Source organism: Gasterosteus aculeatus, chromosome 10 (assembly GCF_964276395.1).
Source record: "Gasterosteus aculeatus chromosome 10, fGasAcu3.hap1.1, whole genome shotgun sequence".
NCBI lineage: Eukaryota > Metazoa > Chordata > Actinopteri > Perciformes > Gasterosteidae > Gasterosteus > Gasterosteus aculeatus.
The window spans coordinates 9,805,744-9,829,433 of record NC_135697.1 but is presented as its reverse complement, the minus strand read 5'-3'; the positions used below and the strand labels follow the sequence as shown (position 1 = coordinate 9,829,433).

The 23,690-nt window shown below is 44.0% G+C and overlaps 1 protein-coding gene across 1 annotated transcript; it reads right to left on the bottom strand.

The window, feature by feature from the left end:
* Positions 1–1,556: 1,556 nt before the first annotated feature.
* Positions 1,557–19,933, bottom strand: tinagl1 (tubulointerstitial nephritis antigen-like 1). The gene is made up of 12 exons (XM_040188769.2): positions 19,725–19,933; positions 17,088–17,398; positions 15,250–15,316; positions 11,342–11,434; positions 11,128–11,242; positions 9,288–9,414; positions 8,858–9,008; positions 8,564–8,750; positions 7,696–7,741; positions 6,760–6,883; positions 4,455–4,500; positions 1,557–4,298 (listed from the first exon to the last, which is right to left on the bottom strand). Exons 2-12 carry the CDS (start codon positions 17,389–17,391, stop codon positions 4,131–4,133), a joined length of 1,428 nt encoding a protein of 475 aa, XP_040044703.2. The 5' UTR covers positions 17,392–17,398; positions 19,725–19,933; the 3' UTR covers positions 1,557–4,130.
* Between the last annotated feature and the right edge of the window lie 3,757 nt (positions 19,934–23,690).

Below are 23,690 nucleotides of genomic sequence, written 5' to 3'. Positions count from 1 at the left end.
TCATAATACTCATTTACTGCAGACCTAGAATGGGAGGGTACTATAATTGAGGAATGGATTAAGTCGGTATTTATATTCATCTGTCCTTTCAAAAACAAAGCAAATTGTGAGCATTTGAACATTTTTTAACACTAGGGGTGATTAATATTAGGTAAATACGTGGTAAATATTGAAATAGTTTAGTTTAGTTATAGTATAGTTTCCAAGTCAAAGTCTAGGTCTTTTTCTCAGCTCAGAAAAATAAGTCACAAAATAATCTCGGAAGTATTGGAGATCATTTTAGGTGCTAAAATTAATATATTTTTAAGAAAAAAAATATTGCAACAATTTTTTCTTTTAAAATGTATCACTTGTTACCAGCAGAAACTTGTTAAACCTGTTATATGTGGGCCTAAAAATGGCCAATGCATGTTTTATGAATCTCATAAAAGAGTTTCCTGGGCGAGGGATTGGATGCAGGAATGCAAATGGTGAACCCTCCAAGGCTTCTGAGCTGCTCGCAGCAGGTCTGCTCACCCCTCTATTAGCCAAAGTGTTGAAATGGCGTCGGTGATAACACCTGGTAGTTTTCACCGCAGGAACCTGCTGATATTTGTGGCCGTTAGCTGAATTGGGCTAATTGTACAGACCCACAATTTGTCTCACTTCAAACTTGAGGGTTTGAAGTGAGACAGTGTTAGAAAGTGTAAGGCAGGTGTTTATATGTGACGGACATGCTAAACACACCAAAACAAATCTAAGGAAGAAATGGTGGAAATAGCCTTATCGAAATACTGTTTACTGAGTGAAGATTTTCTTTTTTTCAGTTTAATGATTCAATTGTACAAATTATTTTTATTTTGTTATGCTCTTCTATGAAATTGAGCTGAAGGCAAAAGCACGCACAAGAGACAGTTGCAGTTGTAACATGCCTGTTTGTCTGTCAGTGCATTAGAGTTGTCATGAATAATTTTTAACAATACACAAAGCATTGTCTTATCATAAAGTCATTGCAGACAGATCCCTACTGCTGCATATATATTTTCAAAAAATCTTAACAGATCTTCCTCTTTTTCCAAGCTCATAAATCCCAGGCACAAACATTTACTGGAGAAATAAGAGTAAACACTTAATTATTAGTCCATCTTTTAGTTTTTGAGACAAAGTTCTCTCCAAATTCAACAGCTATTCCAGTTTAGATGTTTTGGGGGATTCTATCTAAAAATATCATTATGTTAATTTCTGATAATAATAATTGTATGTACTTAATTATTACATTAATATATTTATGGAGGATTATGCTTACCCCCCGGCCATGTCTTTTACTGATCGATGGTCACGAATTATTGCCCTCACTGATGGAAGAGTATGCTGACACAGCAGGATCTTAAAGAAAACTGCCCTAGTCCCATGGAGCACCCTGCACCCGAACCCCTCCCATTGTGGCTCACTGTTGCCGTAATGTTCTTAAAAATCATTCTCCATGTCAGCCACCCAACCTACAGAAAAGCATTCTCCCTTATCACATTACCTCGTTTCAATACTTCAAAGCACAAAAAGTCCACAATGAGGCTGTGTGGTTTTTGAAAGACTTTATTGTGCTGCACAAGTCAAGTGCACACAAAACAAGAGACAGAGCGATAACAAAAACATTGCACAGGGAAACTAGGAATAAAAGTACAGTAGATAATTTACACAGCTTGTCATAAATAAAGTCTACACATCAGTGAATAAGGAGTGGTTCATTTGACATAAAATACACAACTTTTCTAAGTGGCTGTGTGCTGCTGCACCTGGTTTGTGGTTTTCCTTTAGGAGAAGTTGAGTTTAGATAGATTTGCATAATAACAATGTACATAATCATAATTAATGCAGCGGATGTTCATGCACATTTAACGCTATAAGAGGTTTTATAAGCCCTCTATACGTTGCAGTGGCAGCTGGCCAATAGAGGGCAATGGGGACTGGCCCCACCTTGAGACAAAAAAAAGAAATAAAGAAAAATAGATTATACATCATGATACTTATATTATATAGTTATGATATGTATAGGATATGGTATTTATAAATCATATTAGACAAAATATCACTATATATACTGAATTGTATGAATAAGATATCCTTATTATGTTAGTCCACGTGTTGGAATACATGTTAAATATTTAACTGCAAAGTAATAACACATGTTTGATACCTTTCTTTGATTGAATCATATGCTGGGTTGTTTTGAAATTGATTGGATTGGATGGCCCTACCAAAAGAAAATTCCACCAGCCGCCACTTATATTCCGCATCATACTTTGGGCCCGAGGTACCGCTAAACCTAAATGACCATTAATGCAACATCCTGAAATGAAAACAAATGAACACTATCAATCAGATGCATCTACTGAATGCACATGTTGTACCCTGGACATCTCAGTCAGATTTTAATACTTCCTTCTGCATGAGAAAAGTAACATGTTCTTTGCTCTTAAAAAGAGCATGAAGTATCTTAGGTAGATAAATACGAAAGGTTACGCAAATTCTGGTGGAAATAAATTGTAATGAAAAAATGATTGAGATTATGTCATTGTGTTCCCTCTTGTTGAGCTTTAGCGACATGCCCACAGATACAATATAAAAAAAATATATATAAAAGAAGAATCTCACTCTCTCCGCTGTCAAAAATTGAAATAATACCTCTTCAGGCCAGAGCTCAGTTTAACCTTGTCCTTCTCATCTTTATTGTAAAACTGTTGTGCATCTCATGTTGATGGGTCCATATTCCACTGCACTCGCTCACTTAAGATTGAAGGTTCTTTCATAGCATGAGAAATATGCAACGAACTGCTGCTTGTCAATCCAGCACACTGCACATCGGAAAAACCTTTTGAAGTTACAGCAAAAGAAAACCAGGATAAAATTTAAAGTGGTTATGATAAAGAATTATTCCTTTTCAAGTGGGGATGTGCTGAAGAAAGACAATTTCTGACAAGTCCTCAATTAGCCTCAAATAAGGACATCACAAAGCTAAACAGCAGAAGAATAGCATGTGACGAATAAGTCGGAAGGTGTTTTCATATAAAAAAGCACTAAAAGTGAAAACAAAGAAAAACATCATCACCCGGGACCAGTGTGACTTGAATGGTTTCTGTCTGAGTTAGACGTGGCTTTGCATGTTCATTACGTATGAAAAGCAGCAAACTACAAACTGAGGTTGAATGCCGAAGCACAGACAGGAGTTCCCCCCCCGACCCCCACCTCATCCTCCTCGCTGTGATCGAACAGTCACACCTATGTAGAAGCTCAAGTAGAAAAGCGAGTCACGGGTGTGTATTGAAAGTTAATACGTACAGTATGTAAAACAAGAAGTAAAATAAAATTCATAACTCTAACAAAAGAATAATTGTCTTTAGCTCACCAGTGAACGGAGAATGGAGCAAATTAAGACTATAATGCACTAACACTGGTTTTTAATTTATTTTTATTTCATTATTGAATTGCTTTGAAATGTCCAGTGGTGTTGTTTATGGCCAATGGCACTGAAAAGCATCTTAAAATACTTTGTAAGTAACTGTCATTAAGGGCATCTATGATGTATCATCACGTTACACGGTTCGGCTGGGTGTGTCTCTCTGAAAGGGTCCGATGACTGATAATCTGCTACTCGGATGTCCTCTTTTCCAACTGTCCCTCAGAAATTCAGTCCACCTGGATTATGGTTTTATAAAAGACTAAAGGTTCAGATCAACAAAGAAGTGCACAGAAGGAGAAAAAAGATCAGACTGACTTTCTGCCTTTGTCATATATTGTGTTTCATTGAATTACGCTGAGGATTCTGGGAAGTGTGGTCTTTGGATCAGTAGGTACCTGAGGTGCCTAAGAATAAGGCGACGCAAACGATCTTTAGCTTAGTTGAGTTTATCTTGGTGGTTTTGGTGCCATTAAACTTTGGTTACAGGGGGAGTGGGGAAGACAAGGACGGGTTGTATTGATGCCAAGAGTGTGAAGTGAGGTATGAAATGATGAAGCTCTCATGGGGATTTTGAGGCCGTCCCAGCCAGCTTGATGCTGAAGGGGGGGGGCCGGGTGCTCTAAAGTGTTGAGATTGTTGTTGTGCTTCTTCTAAAAACAAAGGCCTACGTGTGATTTTAACATCCGCCGCGTCCCTAAGTGTGCCGGCGACGATGGCTGTGATGGTGGCTGTGCATGTCCTCCATCGTGATTCTGCCCCACGCACCGATCACAAATGTTTCAACCTCACACTCGTTTTCCCCGCGAGCAATGCGAAAGTAGCCGTTCTCTCCCCAGTTCTTTCCCCAGGAGTTTGCAGCAATCTGAGGGGAAAAAAAGTATAGTCAAATTTAAGCACATGTTAGGTAGATTCTAAGTGAAACACTACCTTTAAAATCTATTTTACATTGGAAAGAACAACACGTTTGAGCCATTTAAGGGGATATTCGGGCATGGGTTTGTTATGCACGGTGACTCACCCAATATTTTTTTGATGTCCCATCAAAGCTCCTCTCTTCTCCCCACCTGATGCACAAAGCAGGGAGGATGGTTACTGAAAATGCATTACAGCCAAACAACCGGACGCCAACTTCTCCTTAAATACAGATATAAAATGTGTCAGAGTTTGAAATGTTATTTTAAGCGTGGACGCTGGCCAAGCAGCACTACACAGCTGTAAACACTTCTCAGGAATGTGTTCACCTAAAACACGCTTGATATTATTCAGAGTGAAAAGCAGGAAGTACTGTTCAAAAAGGGGAAAAAAACAACATCCTGAAAATTATTCAGGAGTATTTGTGCCTCGACATCACTTATTCAGTACATCATTCCAACCAGAACAACAAGGAATTCCCCTTTTCCTGTCCATGTCCGTACAGCGGAAGGAGAGAGAAGGTTTACGAGGAAGGGAACACCGCCTTAGTGACGCGCTCACGGACAACAAGACCAACATGGAAAATGCCCAAATATACTATGTGAAACTGAACTTTGAGGCCTCTTCGTACCCTTGTCCCTCCCTCGCATCATTGTTCTCATGAAAACTTGGCGAAAGTCCCATAAATTCCGCTCATGACTTCGCTTGGCCGCTGCCAACTTTTATAGACGCCGGCTATGCTGCTCGTCGTGATCTTAACATTCTCCAAAGCAAACTTCCATCCTGTTTTTGCACTCCAGGACTTTCGTTTCCCGAGAGACCAATCACTTGTTTTCTTACATAAGAGAAAGGAATGCTGGGAAATACAGTGGCTGATCTCCGATCTCTACAAACCCTGCAGCCCACCACCCCAACACAGGCTGATGGTGCCAACCTCTATTTGTGAGTGTCTTTAATAGCTTTCCCTGACGCAGAGACATTAAAAACATCTGCGTTAACAATGATGCTAACGGCAATCTGACCCATAATGAAGAGATGAGATTTGCGCTGGTGAGTGAGGGCACATTCACACCTGCCTGTGTGTGTGTGTGTGTGTGTGTGTGTGTGTGTGTGTGTGTGTGTGTGTGTGTGTGTGTGTGTGTGGCATCCCACATGCCTGCCTGTCTGCCTATTTTTTGCCATGCACAGAGCCAGACAGAATCACACCACCGCTGATCACTTATCTGGCCTCCAATCAGCTCACTTGCTCAGGCCGGGACAATGATGGGCATACCGGTGTGCCCACGTGGGCCGCCCTTCATCAACGTCCACTCAACCCACCTCTGACCTCTTCTCCGTGGATTGATCCCCTCTCTCTGTCCGGTGCAGTCGGGATCAGCGGCCCAGACAATGCCCTTTCCACCACACTGGACCCCAATGATCTTTCCACAAACTTTCCCAGGCCGTGGGCTTAAAGGAACGCACCGCTATGGGATTTGGACTATGAAAACACCAGCGATGCCTGTAGCTGGCAGGTCGGAGCTCGAAACGCCATGTTCCGCCCATGAACCCATGTTGCTGCTGCATCCACATCCACTGGCCAAGTGAGTGGTGAGCAATCACAGCGTCAGTAGGAGGAGCCAAAGAGCACGAGTAGAGATGTAATTAGTCACATGAGCGTTGTGAAAGATCCTCTGCATGCGAAGCTTTCCAGGAAGACGTTTCGGGAACAGTTCCAACAAGCTAAAGTACAGGTTGGAGTGTTTATCATACACATACCTTAACGTGCCCTATGATGTCATACAATACGCACGGCAGACACATCAAGGGCCAAGCAGAAAAAGGCTGGAGGCTATCGTAGCACTGAGAAACCGTGTCTATAGACGCTGTGGTGCAGTCGAATGCTCACAAACACGCATTCCTCTGCCGCCACCGGACACCTTTATGAGGTAGCTGCTCGTTTTTCTAATTTGTCAAGTGAAAACCGGCGAGCGGCAACTTGTCATTGTTCCGACAGACAGACCCGCTTCCAAACGGCAGGGTGACTCAAACAGAGGAGCTCCATAGCGGGCCAGTGAGATTAGGGTGTGGGGGGGTCTCAAAGAGGGGAGCTTGTTCACGCGTACATTCCCGCTGTGTGCAAACACACATGCAGGTGAAGCTCTGAATCAAGCAGCTGCTCAATTCAAAACAGGTTGGTGAAACCAGACACATGTAGAGAGTCGAGAGGGCAAAAGCTTTTGTCTAGAACTTGTTCACATGTATGTGTGAGAGGGCACATGGTATTTCATCATCAAAAGGCATTAGATCCTTGCACAAACTTAAAATGTCTTAGGCTAGGTCTGTTGAAATCAGTGCAGATTTACAGCTACGCAGGCTGTTGGTTCACACAAAAAATGCACACACAGTGTTGCACTGTACTGGTTACTCACCCGGTGATCCTAATTGAGTGAGTGCCGTGTTTGCGGTATTGTGGAGGTTTGGTGAAGCTGACATCAGTGTGTTTATAGATCCCGTTCTTATAGACAAAGAAGTCCTCATGGACCTCCATAATAGCTGCAAGGACAAAAAGGCACAGAGAATTTGTTGGTGTATAAATCTCACACAGGCCATAGGAACACTGGAGGGAAATATCAAACAGCTCAAACAACAATTCATCTAAAAAAAATTACCTAATTTTACCAAACAAATTTCAGTTTCCCCCCCTGAGTCATACACACCGACATCAGACATGGCAGCATTGTGTGTTTGTGTGTGTGTGTGTGTGTGTGTGTGGGTGTGGGTATGTGTATGTTCCCTAGCTGAGAACAGTGTGAGGGCTCTTTATTCATTAACAACCAACACAAAGAACATGTTTGAGGACACAGGAACACACACTCATCTAGACCTTTGTGTTAAAGAGAAGCTCAAAGGGTGAAAAGGAAACTTGACATGAAGCCAATAAGTTTGTCCTGCACTGCTAAACAATAAAGCAGAAGAAGAAGCTGTAACCGGCTCATAGAGAATCACACACACACACACACACACATTCCCTCTTCTATTTGCGTGGGCTTCACAATGGTCCAGATGGGCACCAGACAGCGAGGCGGGTTAGTAAGGAAGGTCAACCACACTGAAGTGAAGGCCCATTATTTCTGACCGGGTGGCTGGGGGTCGATGTGGAAACAAAGGTCATGATGACAAGGTAAAACATGACATCCCAGGTTTGATACCTGACACGGGGCTGTGTGTGTGTGTGTGTGTGTGTGTGTGTGTGTGTGTGTGTGTGTGTGTGTGTGTCACAGTTGGGAGTACATTGTTTTTTTTGCTTTTTTAATAACACTCACTTGAGAGCAAATGTTCACAATAAAATATGGAATTGGCCTTACCTTGCACAGGGCCATTATCCATAATCTCCTTCATAATCTCCTTTTCCTGAGAGAGACAATGTAAGTATTTATTTATAGGTAGTGGAGAGAGAGAGAAAGAAAAGAAGATCATTGCTTGTTAGTGAAATGTAGAGGATAAAAACAACCTCCTGAATGTCTAAAGTCATATAACAACATTGAGTCCAGCAGGGTCCCTTGGCCTTAATGCCTGGCTTATTGAATTCACAGGCCATTGAGAGTCAAAAACAACAGGCTGTAATGATTTCGAGGGACATTAGCCGTCATTTAGCAATGATGGATGCTGGCCGGTAAAATCTCAGCTGCAGCTCAGTGGTCAACTTTGAATTGTAGAAGATGCACCGAGCTCCATGCTGAAACGGATCTGGAAGCACTTTCAGTGAATGTTACTTTGTGCTGGAAGGGCAGGGAAGGGGTGCTTTGTAAAAGAATACCTGACTTGAAGAACATCGTGGATTTAAATCAGTTTTTTAAATCGTGAAATAAACTCGTTTTTCTTTTGCGAACTTTGCGTGTGATTTAATTTCCTCCCAATATGGTTATTGTGTGCAAAAAAAACACTTAGGCAAGGTAGACATTATTGTAAAGTTTAGAACAGAAATCTAATTCCAGGTACACTTTTGAATCTTGATCTTTATAACGATTATGGACGATGATATCCAAAGTGCAGTCTGCAAATTGGTTTATTTCACTCCCTGGCCTGTATTGTCCATCCAAAATTGAATTTCCATCAACCTCCCAATCCTGAATCCAACAGATGTAAGCCTATTACGTTGTTTACTGTAGTAGAAAATGTAACGAGGTAATACCAGAGTATGCATCGATTGTGCCGTGCGTGTGCGGGCCTTACGTTGGATGAGAGCCTGTAGGGCGGTGTGGACTGGTAGATGTCGTTTTGGTAGTTGTGTGCGTTGGGGCAGCGCTGCGTGGCCTGCCTCTTCCCCCGGCCCACGGAGCGGCTCTGCATCATGCAGCGGCCCACCTCCGCTGGCGTTTCCTGCGGGGGTCGGTACGGATAGCAGCCTTCCGTCACCACTCTGTGGGAGGAGAGGAGTTTTGGTAAAAATGGGCCTGATCTCTAGAAGGGTCACACGTTGCTTTGCCTATTCCTTGTTTTGTTGTAGAGTGAAACAAAAGTCTTTACCCTCTACGCCGGAGGTACCACCAGGCTCCATCGACGCGTCCCCCCTCGCACCCTCCCTGATTGCGCGTGTCACAGGAAATGAGGTTTTGTGGTGACAGCTGAGGAGTCATGTGACCCATTGACTGGATGGAGATTCTGTCTGAGGCCACAGCTGGTGAAAAGAACAGGCTTTATTACCAAACGGCATACTTAACAACACAAAGGAAAACCTTCCCAACGACATTTGCTGTAATCCATGTAGGATTTTGTGTTTCAAACTATTTTTGTCATCGGGAAGCTAAATGTGATCATACACATCCATAAACATTTGGCAGGTGCTGCATGACTAATATGTGCACACAAAATATTACAACCATGAACTTGAGGATGACCCTTTCTGGTCAAGACATCAGAGTTTGGATATTTATTTTGTCTTTGTAGGTTATTCTACCTGCAGTTGAGAAAGCCCAGGATGCGGCGCAGTTGCCCTGGTCCAGCGGCTCGTGAATCTTTCCCGGCCACTTCTCTGCTGAGTTGAAGTAGAGTGGCAGACTGTCGCTCTCGGGATCCATGTTCATCTGACGGAGAGGAGCGATGAGTCAGGTCAAGTCAATGGAGCTCAATCACCGTTGAACTCAAAGAGTAAGCCTCATTGAGGACACACAAGTTAGGCTTGTTTAATTATCATCATAAGATGTAGGCCGCAAGAAAAATAGAGGTTCAAACAACCAACACAGAGTTACAGCTGTTTAAATATTTGCCCACAAACTAACAAATGCAATTAAGTACTTGTGGACAGCTTTGTATTACAAGTTTAGATCCCAGGCAGATTAGTCTACTAATCAATCCTAGAAGAGGCTTAGCCTTAAGCACTCGGGCCCATGTGGCCCAGGGGTCAATCTCTGTAAAATAGACAGGAACTTTGATCCCCGTCCTCTCCGTGAAAACATGAAGCCGCTTGGCTACTAACAAAACATCATTTGAACCAACAAAATCTTTCCTGGAGGCACCGAGACCGCCGTGATGATCAATCCTAATTCGGATGATGGTGCAGATATCTTCCTGACAGCGCATGTTCACCGGCAGGTGCTTCTAACATACCAAACATACTTGACCCATTAGTCTCCACCTGAGGTCGGATGCTCCCTTCATCTCATGTGTGTCATGTGTGATAGCGGAGCCTCCCCTCACCTCCCCACTCTCCCGCTCTCTCTCCCTAAGAGCCTGGCTCCTGTGCACCATTCTTCGGATTAATGGGAAGGTATTCAAAGCACAAATGGCCACCTCGTACATAACTGAGGAATTTGCCGCTGGTCTGAGAATTGTAGCTTAGAAGGTCAAAGTCCAAAAGAAAGAATCTTGAAACACCAGATTAAAATTGTTTAAGTAATTAACAAATTCATATTTTCCCATCCCTTAAACGGAGTCTACCTCCAGACATGAAAGAACAGTGGGAAAGAGTCATTTATGAATGGGCTGCACGTCTCTAGTCTGGTTCCTGGCACAGGTAGGGACACGCCGACAGCGGAAGAAGGAGCGGGAGTTGGGAGGTTTATAGGGGTGAAGTGGAATGCTGGAAGAGGTAAACAAGGTGGATGAAGGGATGCGTAGAGGTGGGGGGCTGCAGACTGAAGACGAGGTTTGCTCTTCATTCTCCAGTCCCCGTCCCCTCCATAGTGTCTGATGTTTTGGTTCCCTCTTATGTAATCTGTCTGGGCCGAGCATAAACAAAGGCTGAGCTTCCAGCCCGAGACGCCGTCTCGTACCAACAAGCCGCCATGATTATACGTTTTCATCAGCGCTCCTTTGTTGTAAAAGGGTTCTAAACCGGTATTTCACAATAATATTACAAAATTACTTACGGGAAGAACGCAGGAGCTTTCAAAGAAGTGACAGGCCACAACGGCACTGTAACAATTCACCTACATGACCTCAAACAGCCCAATGTGGGAACGGCAAATACAGAGTATGTGATCTATGGGACAATGGGTGCAGAAGTGAAAATCCTTTTTAAAGTGGATTTTTAAAGCAAAACTGGATTTAAGAGGTAACACACAGCTAACATAATAGTTTTCCAATCTCTGTGTGGAATTTCGTTTTTATGCAACCTTTCAAAAACAAGGTCCAAGGTTAATGGTGGGAAAAAAAAGTGGGGATGGCAAGAGTCTTAAAAGCACCTGAGCAAAGAAAATGAGCGTCGACGCTGATGCTTTGTGTTTGTGCCTTTGGAACCTCTCTTTGTCCGATCAACCTCAAAAGTAAAAATGTGAGGGATGAACCCCGTCCTGTACCTGCATCTCATTCATGTTCATGACCGTCCTGGACGGCCTCTGTGTACCCAGGCGGAAGCGGATGCCCTCGTCCAGCGTCATGCCGTAGAGCTGAGTGTAGTTGGCTGCCGTCCATCTAAAAGCACAAACCAGGAGGAGAATGTGTGGTACGGATGTTACTGTAGAATACCGTGTCATCGAGTATGCGCGTCGATGCAAGTTTTGCTTTCGTTACCCGTAGTTGCCTCTGTTGACGCCGTCTATCAGGCCCGGCTCCATCAGGCAGGCGTTCTGCTCACACTCCCAGCGTCCCGTGATCCCACATGTGCTGCAGAGGACAGACAGGCAGACGGGGCAAAGACGTCAGGCCATTGAGAGGCTTTAGCGGCTGCGATTGCATTACTTATGATTTCCATGTGTATGCTTACGCTAGTGAGGTCAACAGCTAAAATAGGAGGACTAAGATAGACAAATATTCAAGGGCTCAGTGGAGTTTCCAAATTGGTAGTTAATGAGAAAAATGTCAGTAACATTAAAAAAAAGGAAAGCTGACTGGTGAGGGAGACATAAACAGAGAGAGGTTAAAGGAAATATTCAACCTTTTGAGGCTGCGGAACGAGGATCCATTTTTAGTCAGAAGGAAGTAGAGAAGAAGTCAAGAAGATGACAGAAGAGATAGAAGCAGGATATTAATGACCACCACAATGTTTACTTAGGGAATGCTCAAAAATAACTTGTGTACTTTCTGATGACTCAGAAGTGTGTGTTTGTCAGTTTGTCACAGTGTGTGTGTGTGTGTGTGTGTGTGTGTGTGTGTGTGTGTGTGTGTGTGTGTGTGTGTGTGTGTGTGTGTGCATGCTAGACTGGTTGTGGAAGTATACTTAAGTAAAAGTAAGATTCCTGCATTCAGGAATTATCAGCAAAAATAATCTAAATATTTGAAATAAAATAAATGTAAATAACAAGTAAAAATACGACTTTGCTCCAAAATGTAATGGAACATGGAATTGCTTTTTTAACGTAAAGTAAGAGTACTTTCAAATTGTACAAGTAGGTCACTATCTGTGTGAAATGTCTGGGAAGCTGCGAAATGTGAACTCGAGGTGACTCAACTGTATGCCTTCATGTATTCAGCAGATATTGTAATTTTATATCAATAACTCGTTTTAATTAGTTGTATAGTCACCACAGTTTAATATGTTGGGAAACACAATTGGTGTCTATACAATAGATATAAAGCTACTGCCAACAGCGGGTTGGTTTGGCTTATTAAAAACACTGGAAGCATTAGGAAACAACCAGCCTGCGTTTGTCCAAAAGTAACACAATCTGCCGATCAGCATCTCTCAAGCTCAATAATTAACACAACGTATATTGTTTGCAGAATCAGGACTCAGTTTACATCTTCATGCTGAGCTGAGCAAACTTACTGAATCATTTCAAAAAATGTCGGCAATGAAAAAGTCACTTTGCTCTCTAAATCTCAAAGACGATGTTAACATGAAGCCGCGCGCTCGTACACAGCGACAGAGTTTCTGTTTCGGTCTCATGGCTGTGACTGGAGTAAGGAGACAATGACCTTTCACCTCCTCCTCCAGCAGTAACAAATACACGCAGCTCAGCACCAGTAGGTCAAAGACAACAATAAATCCACACGGTAATAGTGCTGGGCACGCACCCAGAGACGGGATAATGACAGCAGGAGACAAGGAGACAGAGTGTCAGCGGCAGGCCACATTTTCTCTGTCACACTCCTATTAGAGAAAGACACGCTCTTCACCTCTGAGCGTGTACACACCCACACACGAACACACACACACACACACACACACACACACACACGTACACGCTTAGAGACAGACACAGGACATGAGGTGCCTTGACTCGCCAAATCCTGCCTGATCAGTAGGAACAACAGACACATGCTCTGTGTTCAGATATGACGTGTACTTTGTCTGAGAAGCTAGACGGCAGTTCAGGAAGTCCAAGCTGGCATCGGCTTTCGTCCAATCTGAACTGCGTGCTGGTTTGAGCAGAAATGCTGCAGGTAGTCGGAGGCGATCGCTCCTTCATGGCTGCGTGAGAGAAGGAGGCGTCGCGTTTCAGCTCATTTGGAGCAGATAAAGAGTTATCAGGATTATCAGGTTATCAGGATGCCAACAGCTCGGGAAAAGCTCCCAGTTGGGTTGATCCCATTAAGACACACACACACAAAATGAGCATTACTTCCATGCTAACTCTGGTTGTGTTATATGCTTTCTCGCACTGACACAATCTGTCCGTTGGCAATACTGACAGTCAAAACGCAGCTTTTTATCTGGGACATTTTGCGAGTGGTTCGTGAAGGCACGTAGGAGGTTAGATAACGGTGTGCGCGAGCTTGATCCCTGCTAATGAGACACTTTGTAGGGAAAAGAGGGAGAGCAACTCCGAGCGGAAGCCCTCCCCTCCGCCCTGCAGCCCTGATTCTGAAACTTGGGAGGACGTACGTCCATTGGGGGAATTAATAAGAGAAGAGAGTAGGAGTAGAAAAAGGGAGTGTGTGTCCCTCCGCGCCGAGGCTGCGGTGCAATTCCTCCAGCATCCGTGTGCCTCAACAGGCATGTGTGAGGGCGTGCTGGCGTGAGACTCCACTAAAGGGGAGGGTTAGCAAATAAACACGTTTTTTTATGTGAACTAGGATATTGGAGGTTATTTTTAACTTGCAGCAGGATATTTATCAACTGCCCTGCTGGCCTATCTACGCACGTGGGACCTAATTGAGCTGCAATGATGAAAGTCATACTTCGGGCCTGTCAGATTGACGCAGTCCAGCTTCTAGATTTGAACAGGCTTTTAAGTGGAGATCAGCGGGGTCAGCGTTGTTTCGGTTGGACGTGTCATGACAAACAGCCAGAGTGTGTTTTGCCATGCAGGAGGAGAAACTGAAGAGGGGTCTACAAATGGGTGTTAAATCAACACGGGTGTTCATGTTCACACACGTACAAATGGGGGCTTTGAGGAACATCAAATGACACAGACGGGAGAAACCACAGTGGAGGACGGGGGAAGAACTCAATTTCTCTCCTTCCTGCCTTCTCTTACTCGACCTCCTGCGCCTCTTTCATCCAGTCGCACAAGATCTGCTCTTACTCGCCTCGACTGTTACTATTATTACGATGAAAAATGTCAACAGCCACATGCACTCTGGTGACCTCAGCGCGTCGAAGGCCATTGTTATAAAAACGCACTTTGCCGTCACTGAGCTAATCTCAAATAGCTCGTTCAGCAACAATTAAGCTCATGTCAAGGTTACAAAAAATGATGTTTTATAAATGTGTCCACTTGGAAATAGAATACAAGGTTGTCAAGGACTTCTAATCAAAACAAGTGAGAACAGGAATACATGAGCAGTGTGTCACGATATCGAGGAGAGGCGATTTGCATCTGAGTAAGAACAGTTCAAAGATGGACCACATCGCCCAGAAGGCCGAGGCCCTGGGGATATTATTAGATTAACACAAACATTACATTTATCCTCACTTACGCAGCTACTGTTCCGTTCCTCATGTTACAGACGCAAACATAAAGCATTTCACAACGTATCATAAGAAGAGAAAGCTTTGGAATTAATAACAAAATACTATCAGTATTAACTTTCCAATACAAAGACTGAAGTGAAAAACAAGACTGAACTTTGAGTGTGCTTTTCTTTATTTTCTACCTCTTCCCGTTCACACCTTCTTCCAGACTTTATTAACAGCAGACGTTGACTTGCTATTGAGGAAAGGTAATACTAACATCCATTAAAGTGTCATCATGAGCCAACATGCACAACACCCTGGAGTTAAATACTTCATCATCATTAATTCTATTTTTTCCACATGAGCTTTTCCTTTTGTTGGTATAAAAAAAATGCCAGTTCCAAACAAAGAGGTATGAGAAAGTGCAAGTAGACAGACATGTGTGATGAAAATCATGTGATCAATATAACCAACATGCCTCATATTAAGTGTTAGGACAAAACACACACAGAGCATGTAGAGACAGTGAGGGGAAAGCGTGTTTCTCAAGCTTCAACCGACTTAAAAGTCCATTTATGGGAAAGCCCCAGATTTAAGAGGCTGAAAGAGAAGTCAGAGGAAGAAAGACAGGCTCACTTACCATAAATTGCAGTTCTCTTTGTATGTTTGCCCTGTAAAGAACTTGTTTCCATTTCTTTCGCAGGTGTCTGGGAGGAGACAAAGAGGGGTAACTGATGTAAGCAAATACACAAATGGGAGACAGAGATGCACTTCTATATAAAGCACTCACTTAATGACGCAACTCTACTGGTCAAAGTCCTTCACTTGTGCCCACAGTAAAAAATAGAGAGAGAGAAAGAAAAATAGAAAAAAAGAGTCACCAACTCAGGTGTGCGTGTGTGTGTGTGTGTGTGTGTGTGTGCGTGTGCGTGTGTGTGTGTTTAGGTCTTTATGTGAGTGCACACACACAGAATATATGTGAGTGCAAAGGAGCTCCAAGCTCCAATAATCCAGTGTAGGAATGTCGCGTTAGCTTCGTTCCCGCCCTCCCATGCTTTCCCGGGCCCTCGTCATGCATTAACCAGCTTATGCTCCACTTCACCATCCCTAGCGACATTGAGGGAAAGCGCCACAGAAGAAGCCTGCCATTAAGTCCACAGCCAAGCACCAGAAAACCATTAACATCAGTGAGCTGCAATGGTCCACGGGTCCAATGGTGCACATCGTCACAAACCGACGGCAGAAATCAAGAAGCTGGCGGAGAGCATCGGCATTTCTTGCGAGAACTTCCACCACTTGAAGTTTGAACCTTTACAGGTTGTGAGAATGATACTGGAGTCGGCTAAAAGATTAACACTGATGTTTATCTACATGCTGATTTACAGTGGGAGGTGCCGTCACTGTGGGTCTCAGACGGAATTTACTGGCTGAGAATTTACAGTGCGAGCAGGTTTCCGTGTCTCTGTTGCTCGGTCCAGAGCTGATTGTGTGATTTATGACTGAGGACCTCTGTTACCCAGCATCCCCCTCCCAGCTGTCTCACCCAGTCCGTCACAACTCAGTTACTGCGGGGCTGAAGAGCGTGAAAAGAGTTATTCATTTACAAGGATTGTCTATAGAGGGATACTGTTAATTTGGCTCGAATGCAGATATTTCTTTGAGCAAATATTAGAGCGACAAACAAGGACTTAAACGACTGAGAATGAGAAACGCCCACCTTTGGGGAATTCCTTCTGAGGGGCTTTAGCTGTCAGCATCCCTTTGAAGCGGCGCGGTCGAATACGTGTGTTTGTGCACACTCACATCAGTGTGCCACCCTGTCACGCCCCCCCCCCCCCCGCCGTGTCCTCCAGGTAACACATACCTGTAACGACCCCTCCGTCTGCCGCCCCGCGCCCGTTGTCTGAGGCCCCCCTCCCCGCGCGCATACCCCGCATTCCTTCTCTTGACCTCCATTCATCCCTCCATCCAACCCCGTCTCCCCCCCCCTCCCTGTCTGGGTTAATGAGAAGCCTACTGTTCCCTGTTCCGTTAGCAGGTAGTCCTCCGCTGTCACTGGAATTTTACACCTCTGAGTCCAGATGTGGTCATCTCAGAGGTCAGGTTGGCGCGCTTTTTTGTGAGAGCAGGGGAGGGTATTTCTGACCCCATATCTCTATTCTATATATTCTATTTCAACCTCACCTTCTGACATTCACTCAAGAAAAATGGTGCAAAAAGACACCCCAAAAGAAGGCGTTTATGTGTCCAATAATTGCTGTCTGTTCCCTCACCGTCAGCATGTTTCTTTCTAGTTTAACAGTCAGTTTAACACAGGTCCTATAATTCATTTCCAAGTGTCACAGCACAGACTTAGAGGGGTTCTGTGTTGCTCTCAGAAGGACTTTAAATAACTACGACAGGCCCGTACACACCTGCAAAACTCCCTGATGCACATGCAAACTCATTAGTTTGGGGTTTATTTTTTTGCACTTTTACCTATGAAGGGTGGCTCCACGCCGAGACAATGTCCCCAGAAGTCAGGGCAGCAATCGGCGATGGTCCGGTTGCAGAACAGGTCGCAGTAACAGATGGTGTCCAGGTAGGGAACCGTGCACAGGTCGTCTCTGCCGGGGCAGCAGCCTCCTCGCCTCTCGCAGTAGGAGCCAAACGGGTCCCTGATGCCTCGGACGTGCAGCGGATTGGCGAGGTCCCTCTTGGTCCTCCGCGACAGGATTCTCTCTGCGTTGGTCTCTCCCATCACCAGGAGCAGCGCCGCCACAGTCAACAGGAAAAGCTTCATGACAAATCTGTCAGAGGAAGGATATAAGATTTCCAGATGTTAAGTAAAAGGTGGCGTGATTTAACACTTTCCCTCGTATAATTCTAGCATTGACATTTACATTAGGGAGCAAAAATATTTCTGTGAACTGCTTTTCCCCACAAGAGACAAAACTCAGGAAGAGAGGGGAGACGGTTGGACCGAGAGCAGCATGATTGGGGTATGACTGCTGCCAACACATCATCCACCTCCCGCTGTGCAATTCACAAACACACCGTCGCACATGTGCTTGGAAGCACACACAGGAGCTGCATTCAAACAGAGCTCGCAGCGGACACACGTGACCCCTGGAATCCTCTGCTTATGTTTCCAACTACTAACCATTTCAAGCATCCAAAACAAACAGCAGCTAAATACTGTTTGTAAATGTACTCGGCAAGAAAATGATGGAAAACAAGTACGCGCTGAAGTCTTAAGCCAATAATGTGAGTCCCCCATCATGCTTTAGTATTGCTTAACGCTTAGCATTTTCACAAGAAAATATTCATCAATCTGTAAATAAATGTGTTGCTTTATCTGTGAGGGACCGGCCGGTACACAATATTATCGTCCCAGATCAGCATGTTATCTCAGTCCTGGAAAATAAAGTAATGTCCTGCTGTCAAAGCTAATCTGTCACACTCCAAGAAATTGTCTGAATGAGCAGACACATCCAGTTTTAATGGCCCCCGGAGACAACAGCGGTTATCTAAAAGCCACGCCGGGGCACAGAAGCATGGCGGGCGGAGGGGAACCTTCAACCTGCAATGAATGTGTGTTTAACACAGAGGCGGCGGCTGATTACTGGTGTATTGTCAGGCATCAAGAAAAAAAGAGAAAAACTGCACAGTCAGTGATTTAAGAAATGAGATCAAAACTTCTGTTAAAAGTAAACTTCAAGCATTTGTTTCACCTGGACTAGATTTTTTTTGGTCAGTGACTCTATAGCGATAAAGTGATATAGTTCCTCTAATGGTTTTAACTGTCACACTATTTGTTTTCAAGTACGGGTGAACACACGCGTAACAATGTCCGACTTGATAGTCTGGACATCAAGCAAATCCACAACTCTCACCCTTAACAATACTCGCCGTTGGCCGTATACCATCATTGATTACCCAGTTAGATCTCAGAGCCCAACGGACCATCTACACATAGAGCCAGTTCCCGATAAAGATCTTTGCCCTGCTGCTTTCTGCATGACCGCCCTCCTAGTCGTAGATACACACACACACACACACACACACACACACACACAAAGGCATATGGCAGCATGGGATGGGTACGTCTCCTCCTTAACACAAGTGTTTTGTTGAGCGGTAGTGCAATAAAGTAGCTTCAAAGTGAGACCATATCTGATTGTGTTGGGTGCAGGTCTCAGCTTAACATTTAAACTGACGTGTCCGTATCATCATGGTTTGGAAGCTTCCTTGTGGCCCATCAGTGCTCCTGGCATGTGTGCGGCCCGGCTACTGATCCCACACTGCAGACACGGGACAAATGAAGCCCTTCAAAGGACATGCATGGAAGTGCATACACACATCAAACGGTAAGAGTAGAAGAACTGCATTGTCACTGCGGCTGAGAGTTCATCTCCGCTTCAAGCCGGCGGTCAAAACTTAAACCTGCTTGATCTCAGTGAGCCGAGCAACGCTGTGAGGAATCTCCAACAATGTCAAAAACACAGACCGACCATTTGTTTATCAGTAGCTCAGTTCACCCAAATGACATAACATTTTAAATGTAATGTCATTTTTCCAAATACTCACCACTGCATTGACATGCATATTTTGGATAGGATATTAAAACCCTAAACTATATACTATAATGGCTACGAGAGGTACTAAACAAAGCACTATACCTTTAACGGATTCATCTCATGATCCATTCTTTCACTTTCCTTGACACAGCTGAACTATGAGATAATTCTGCATAACACTGATGATTCAGGCATCTAGTCTCAGTGTATCAGCATGAAAGCCCTTTTTGCTCAGAGGCACACAAGAGGAGTCACCACAAAGCCATTGTAGCCTAGTTACCTTGTCAATAACTATACACTATTATAATCCTACAATCCCACACCCACAGGGTAAATATATTGTAACAGTGAAGACGACGTACTTAAGTTCCGTGCCTTTGGAAATAAAGCAGATGGATCTCGTCTCAAAGAAAATAGTCATGGGCAAACATTAATATCAAATCACAATGACGTTTAAAGTAAAATGAGATAAGTATCAACAACTCGAGCCTGCACCTGCCTGGAGTTTGGTAATGAGGAGAACTGCTTTTTGAAAAGTGGAGAAAAGTCGTGTTACCTTAAGTTGAGGGAGAAATGCCGGCGTGGTTAATCCGATAGAAAAGTCCAGAAGTTCAAGGCGTCCTCCACAGGTAGAGAGGAAGAAACTCTCTCACTGGATCTGCTCTGTCAGACTCTGTCCTCTCTATATACAGGCAGTGAGAAGGGCTAACCACTCCCCCCCTCCCCACACACCCCTCCTTCACCGACCCCCCTCACTCTCTGCCCTGCTTCACTACTCTCTCTCTCTCTCTCTCTCTCTCTCTCTCTCTCTCTCTCTCTCTCTCTCTCTCTCTCTCTCCACTTTCCCTTTGCTAACCCTTCCTGCAGCTCTTCATCCAGTCTGAAAGTGAAATCATCATGTATATTTTTTCTTTCCTCACTCTTCTTCTCTTTTCCTTCTCTCATATCTGTGGTGTTTCCCCTGCGGGGGCCAAATCTGCTCGTCCCTCGGCGGTAGAGCAGCGGTCGGTGCTGCTGACCCCCAGGTCACCATCTAGTGGTCACGGGTTGTATATCTTCACTTGCGGAAGCCAGGGAATTATGGGATAGCGCTTCTAGAAACGTACAAACTGGCTTCTAGGAGGAGGAAGGGGGGGGTTGGCAGGTGTTTTGGGCAAGTACTCTGAATGTGCTAGATACAAAGATCTACGTGTCTGGAATGTGTTTACACCACTTTCCTCTGTTCCTCTATGAACTGAATGGATTAAGTTCAGGAAATGATAAAGGGCTGGGGGGGCTTTTTTTTACTTGATTTATCAAACCAATAAACTTTAGGACGCTATGTAATTTAAGTTCACATCTGATGCCAAAACACAACATACTAAATATCCCGAATTTCCACTCAGAGTGTGAATGATGTGTTCAGGTTCATTAGGAGACTGACATGGTGGTCCCAAATGAAACAGCTGTGCCATAGACCCCCCCCATGTCCCCTGTTAGGATCGATCAACGTGTTAAAGCCTCAATCAATAACTGAGAAACTGTGCAGGTAGGAGAGGACTGCAGGGCTCCCAATGAAGACAAAAGACAGCGTTGCCCACACAAAGGTACTTAAATGTCCGTTAATTTAACTTGCTCAACATAATTGGCACTTGTAGGACATTAACAGAAAACGGAGTGTGACCTCTCACAGGTCAGCCAAACCCCTGATGGGTATCCGCCAAGACTCTTGTTTCCCAAAACTCAATAGAAGGAAGATTGCTCTAAACACCCACTGAAAGAAGCGTTTGGGGGACCTCTCATAACAATGTGTCTTTTTTACTTTTACTCAAACTTTGATTCTAATGAGTTGACACGTGAAACTCAACACAATCCTTTTTAAAAATAAAGAAATAAATAAAACAATGCTACCAGAGGCCCCATCACAAAGACTTTCAAATTAAAAGCATTCAGATTATCTGCTCATTATGGAGATTCAGCCTTCTGTAATGTTCTGGCATCCTGCCTGAAAGCCTGATTGGAGCATAACTAGACATGAACGTGTGATTAATCAATCATCTGATTCAGTAACCTGTAAGACTAAAAACGCCGATAGAAGGCAGAAGTGAAAGAGACTCTCTGACAGTCTAATGGGAGCAAAGTTGGGCAACACATTCGCTTCGTACACTATAATTATGACTGTAACACCGCTCACGCAACCTCCTGAAGAAAGGTGCTCCAAGCTGTGTCTTAGTTTTACTCTAAAAGTCCTTTTACCACCCAGTGAAGGTAGATTCAGTTACAGGTGAAGCAATGTAAAGAATCTCCCACATATACTGGCAGCAAATGAGTCATGTATAGAAGGTCATGAGGCCTAGGAGAACACGTGTGTGCGAGACAAAGCTTAGATAACCCCCGTCAATCATAGGAGGAAGTCACCAGAGCACCGAGTGGAAGTGATTCATTTCCAATTCATCGCCAAAGACGCAGCGAGTGAATCACCTCTGACGGCCGCTGTATGTTTCACAAGACCCGTAGACGGGGTGTTGTAAGACTTACACATGGGTATACATTTGATGTGTGCACGGTTGAGCCCGACGCACCCAGTGGTGACTCAGGCTTTAACAAGGCCTCCAGATGTTTAACCGGCATCAGTCATTCGGCAGATAAGAAGAAACACATATGAGATCAGAGGTGCTTCTGTTTGTGAGGTAATTTCCCTGAAAATAGACTGAATTGAGGAGGCTGAGGACACATGGCAGCAATAGAATGCACACACAAAGAACCCTCAGTGTAGGACGCTACAGGGAAAGGCAACGCACACGCTCACGTGCACACAAATAGACGTGCATTTGTAGAAATGGACAATAAATGTGTTAAAAAGGAAACTTTAGGAATAATAAAGAAGTGACTTTGGACTTGACAGACGTATGGCGTGGGCCCGACACACAAACACACAAACACACACAGTCATGCTGAGGAACAATCCCTCTCATTCAGCCGATCAGTGCATCACAATCGGCCCATGATGCTACGCAGTAAGTCCGGGAATCCCAGCGGCACCGTCACAGGGTGGAGGTCTCCTTCCCTGACCCCGTGGGGGAGTGGACACGTGTCCTGGTCCAGCCCGGCGCGGTCCTTCCTGTTCCAGGAACATGCGGGACGACTGCGGCCGGTCGAAAACAAGGGTGTGCGTGCTGGCGCCACACGCGTGCACAGAGTGCTCCAACAACAAACAATTGTTTTGTGGGTTTTTGGACTCTGTTAGCAGCAGCAGGTGGATGGAAACACACCCACGTGGCAGTGTTGATGAGAAGCACAGACGTTTGGGGGACTGTCAGAGTTTTCTCTGTACTGTTTGTTCTTTCTATTCTGCAGCTGGAGTTACGGCACATGACAACACAACTCCAACACAAACAACTTCATACTTCGTATGAGATACATCTATACTGGTCCCCTTTCGCTCCATGATCCTGTCCCTCAGGTCACTTTGAAACATTTCGAGGGGATTTATATTTGCTTCTGTTGAGAATCTCTCCAAGAGAAAACAAGTTGAAGGGCAAATAACATGACAGTAACAACTAAGTTAAAACAATAGAGATACACGCTGATACACAAGATGATACATCACTCGGTTTCACTGTTATACACAGGAGGAATAACGGAGAAAGGGAGGAAATTATATTAATGTGCTACTCATTTTATGTTTCTATAGATAGGAAATGAAGGAACTCGTCGTGACTCTGACGCATTAAAGCAGCATCTTCCGTGACGTGTGTGGTGATGTTAGGCAACAAAAGCCCTTTGGTTACGGACTGTGGAAGAAAGGGGATTAAATGTGTATAAAATCAACATATTATTTCCTGTGTTTTAAGTCTCTTTTGAGTTTTCCTCGATGTTCAACCAAGACCATGATCTTTTACTAAAGTTTAGTTAAAGCGCATTATTTAGGACGAAGAGCATTTCAGTGGCCTGTAATCTCATTACTCCACTATTTCTCATCTACATGCTGCGTTATTGTTGTACTTTCCAAATGTGCATTAAAACAGTTTTATGTCACACCTTTTATGTTTATGAACATGTGAGCAAGCAGCATTACATCAATATATATATCGGCTCCTAAAATCATTAATACATAAACGTATCTTCTAGTGGACAATGTTGCAGGAATCATTTCCTTTAGAATGGTGACCGTTAACTGTACGACATTTTGCGTATAAAAACCCAGAGAAAAAACGGTTTCCAGTTCCCGTCAGTGTCAAACACATTCACCATCATGTGATGAAGAAATCGATTGCTCAGCGTGTAAAGTAAATATCACTCTGTCTGTCACCTTGTCTCAAATGACTCAAATCAATAGTGAAACCACAAATTGGCAAATAGATGCTGACAGAGAAAAACTAATTGCTGAAAATATCGGAACTTCATTCAAGTCAGTAAAATTATGTTTTGGTTGACACAATTCATAAAAACAACAGCTCATCAGATGAGTATATGAGGATGAGTATAAAGTATCTCATCGCTACGTGCAGTAATGTTAAGCATGGTGTGTGATGGAAGATTT

Bases quoted from the DNA above. Each gene is read 5' to 3' on its own strand.
- tinagl1 (XM_040188769.2), bottom strand. From the start codon at position 17,391: ATGAAGCTTTTCCTGTTGACTGTGGCGGCGCTGCTCCTGGTGATGGGA. The intron at 15,317-17,087 runs GTAAAAGTGCAA...GTCTCCTCCCAG, and splicing joins CGTGGAGCCACCCTTCATAG to ACACCTGCGAAAGAAATGGA. The intron at 11,243-11,341 runs GTAACGAAAGCA...TTGTGCTTTTAG, and splicing joins GTCAACAGAGGCAACTACGG to ATGGACGGCAGCCAACTACA.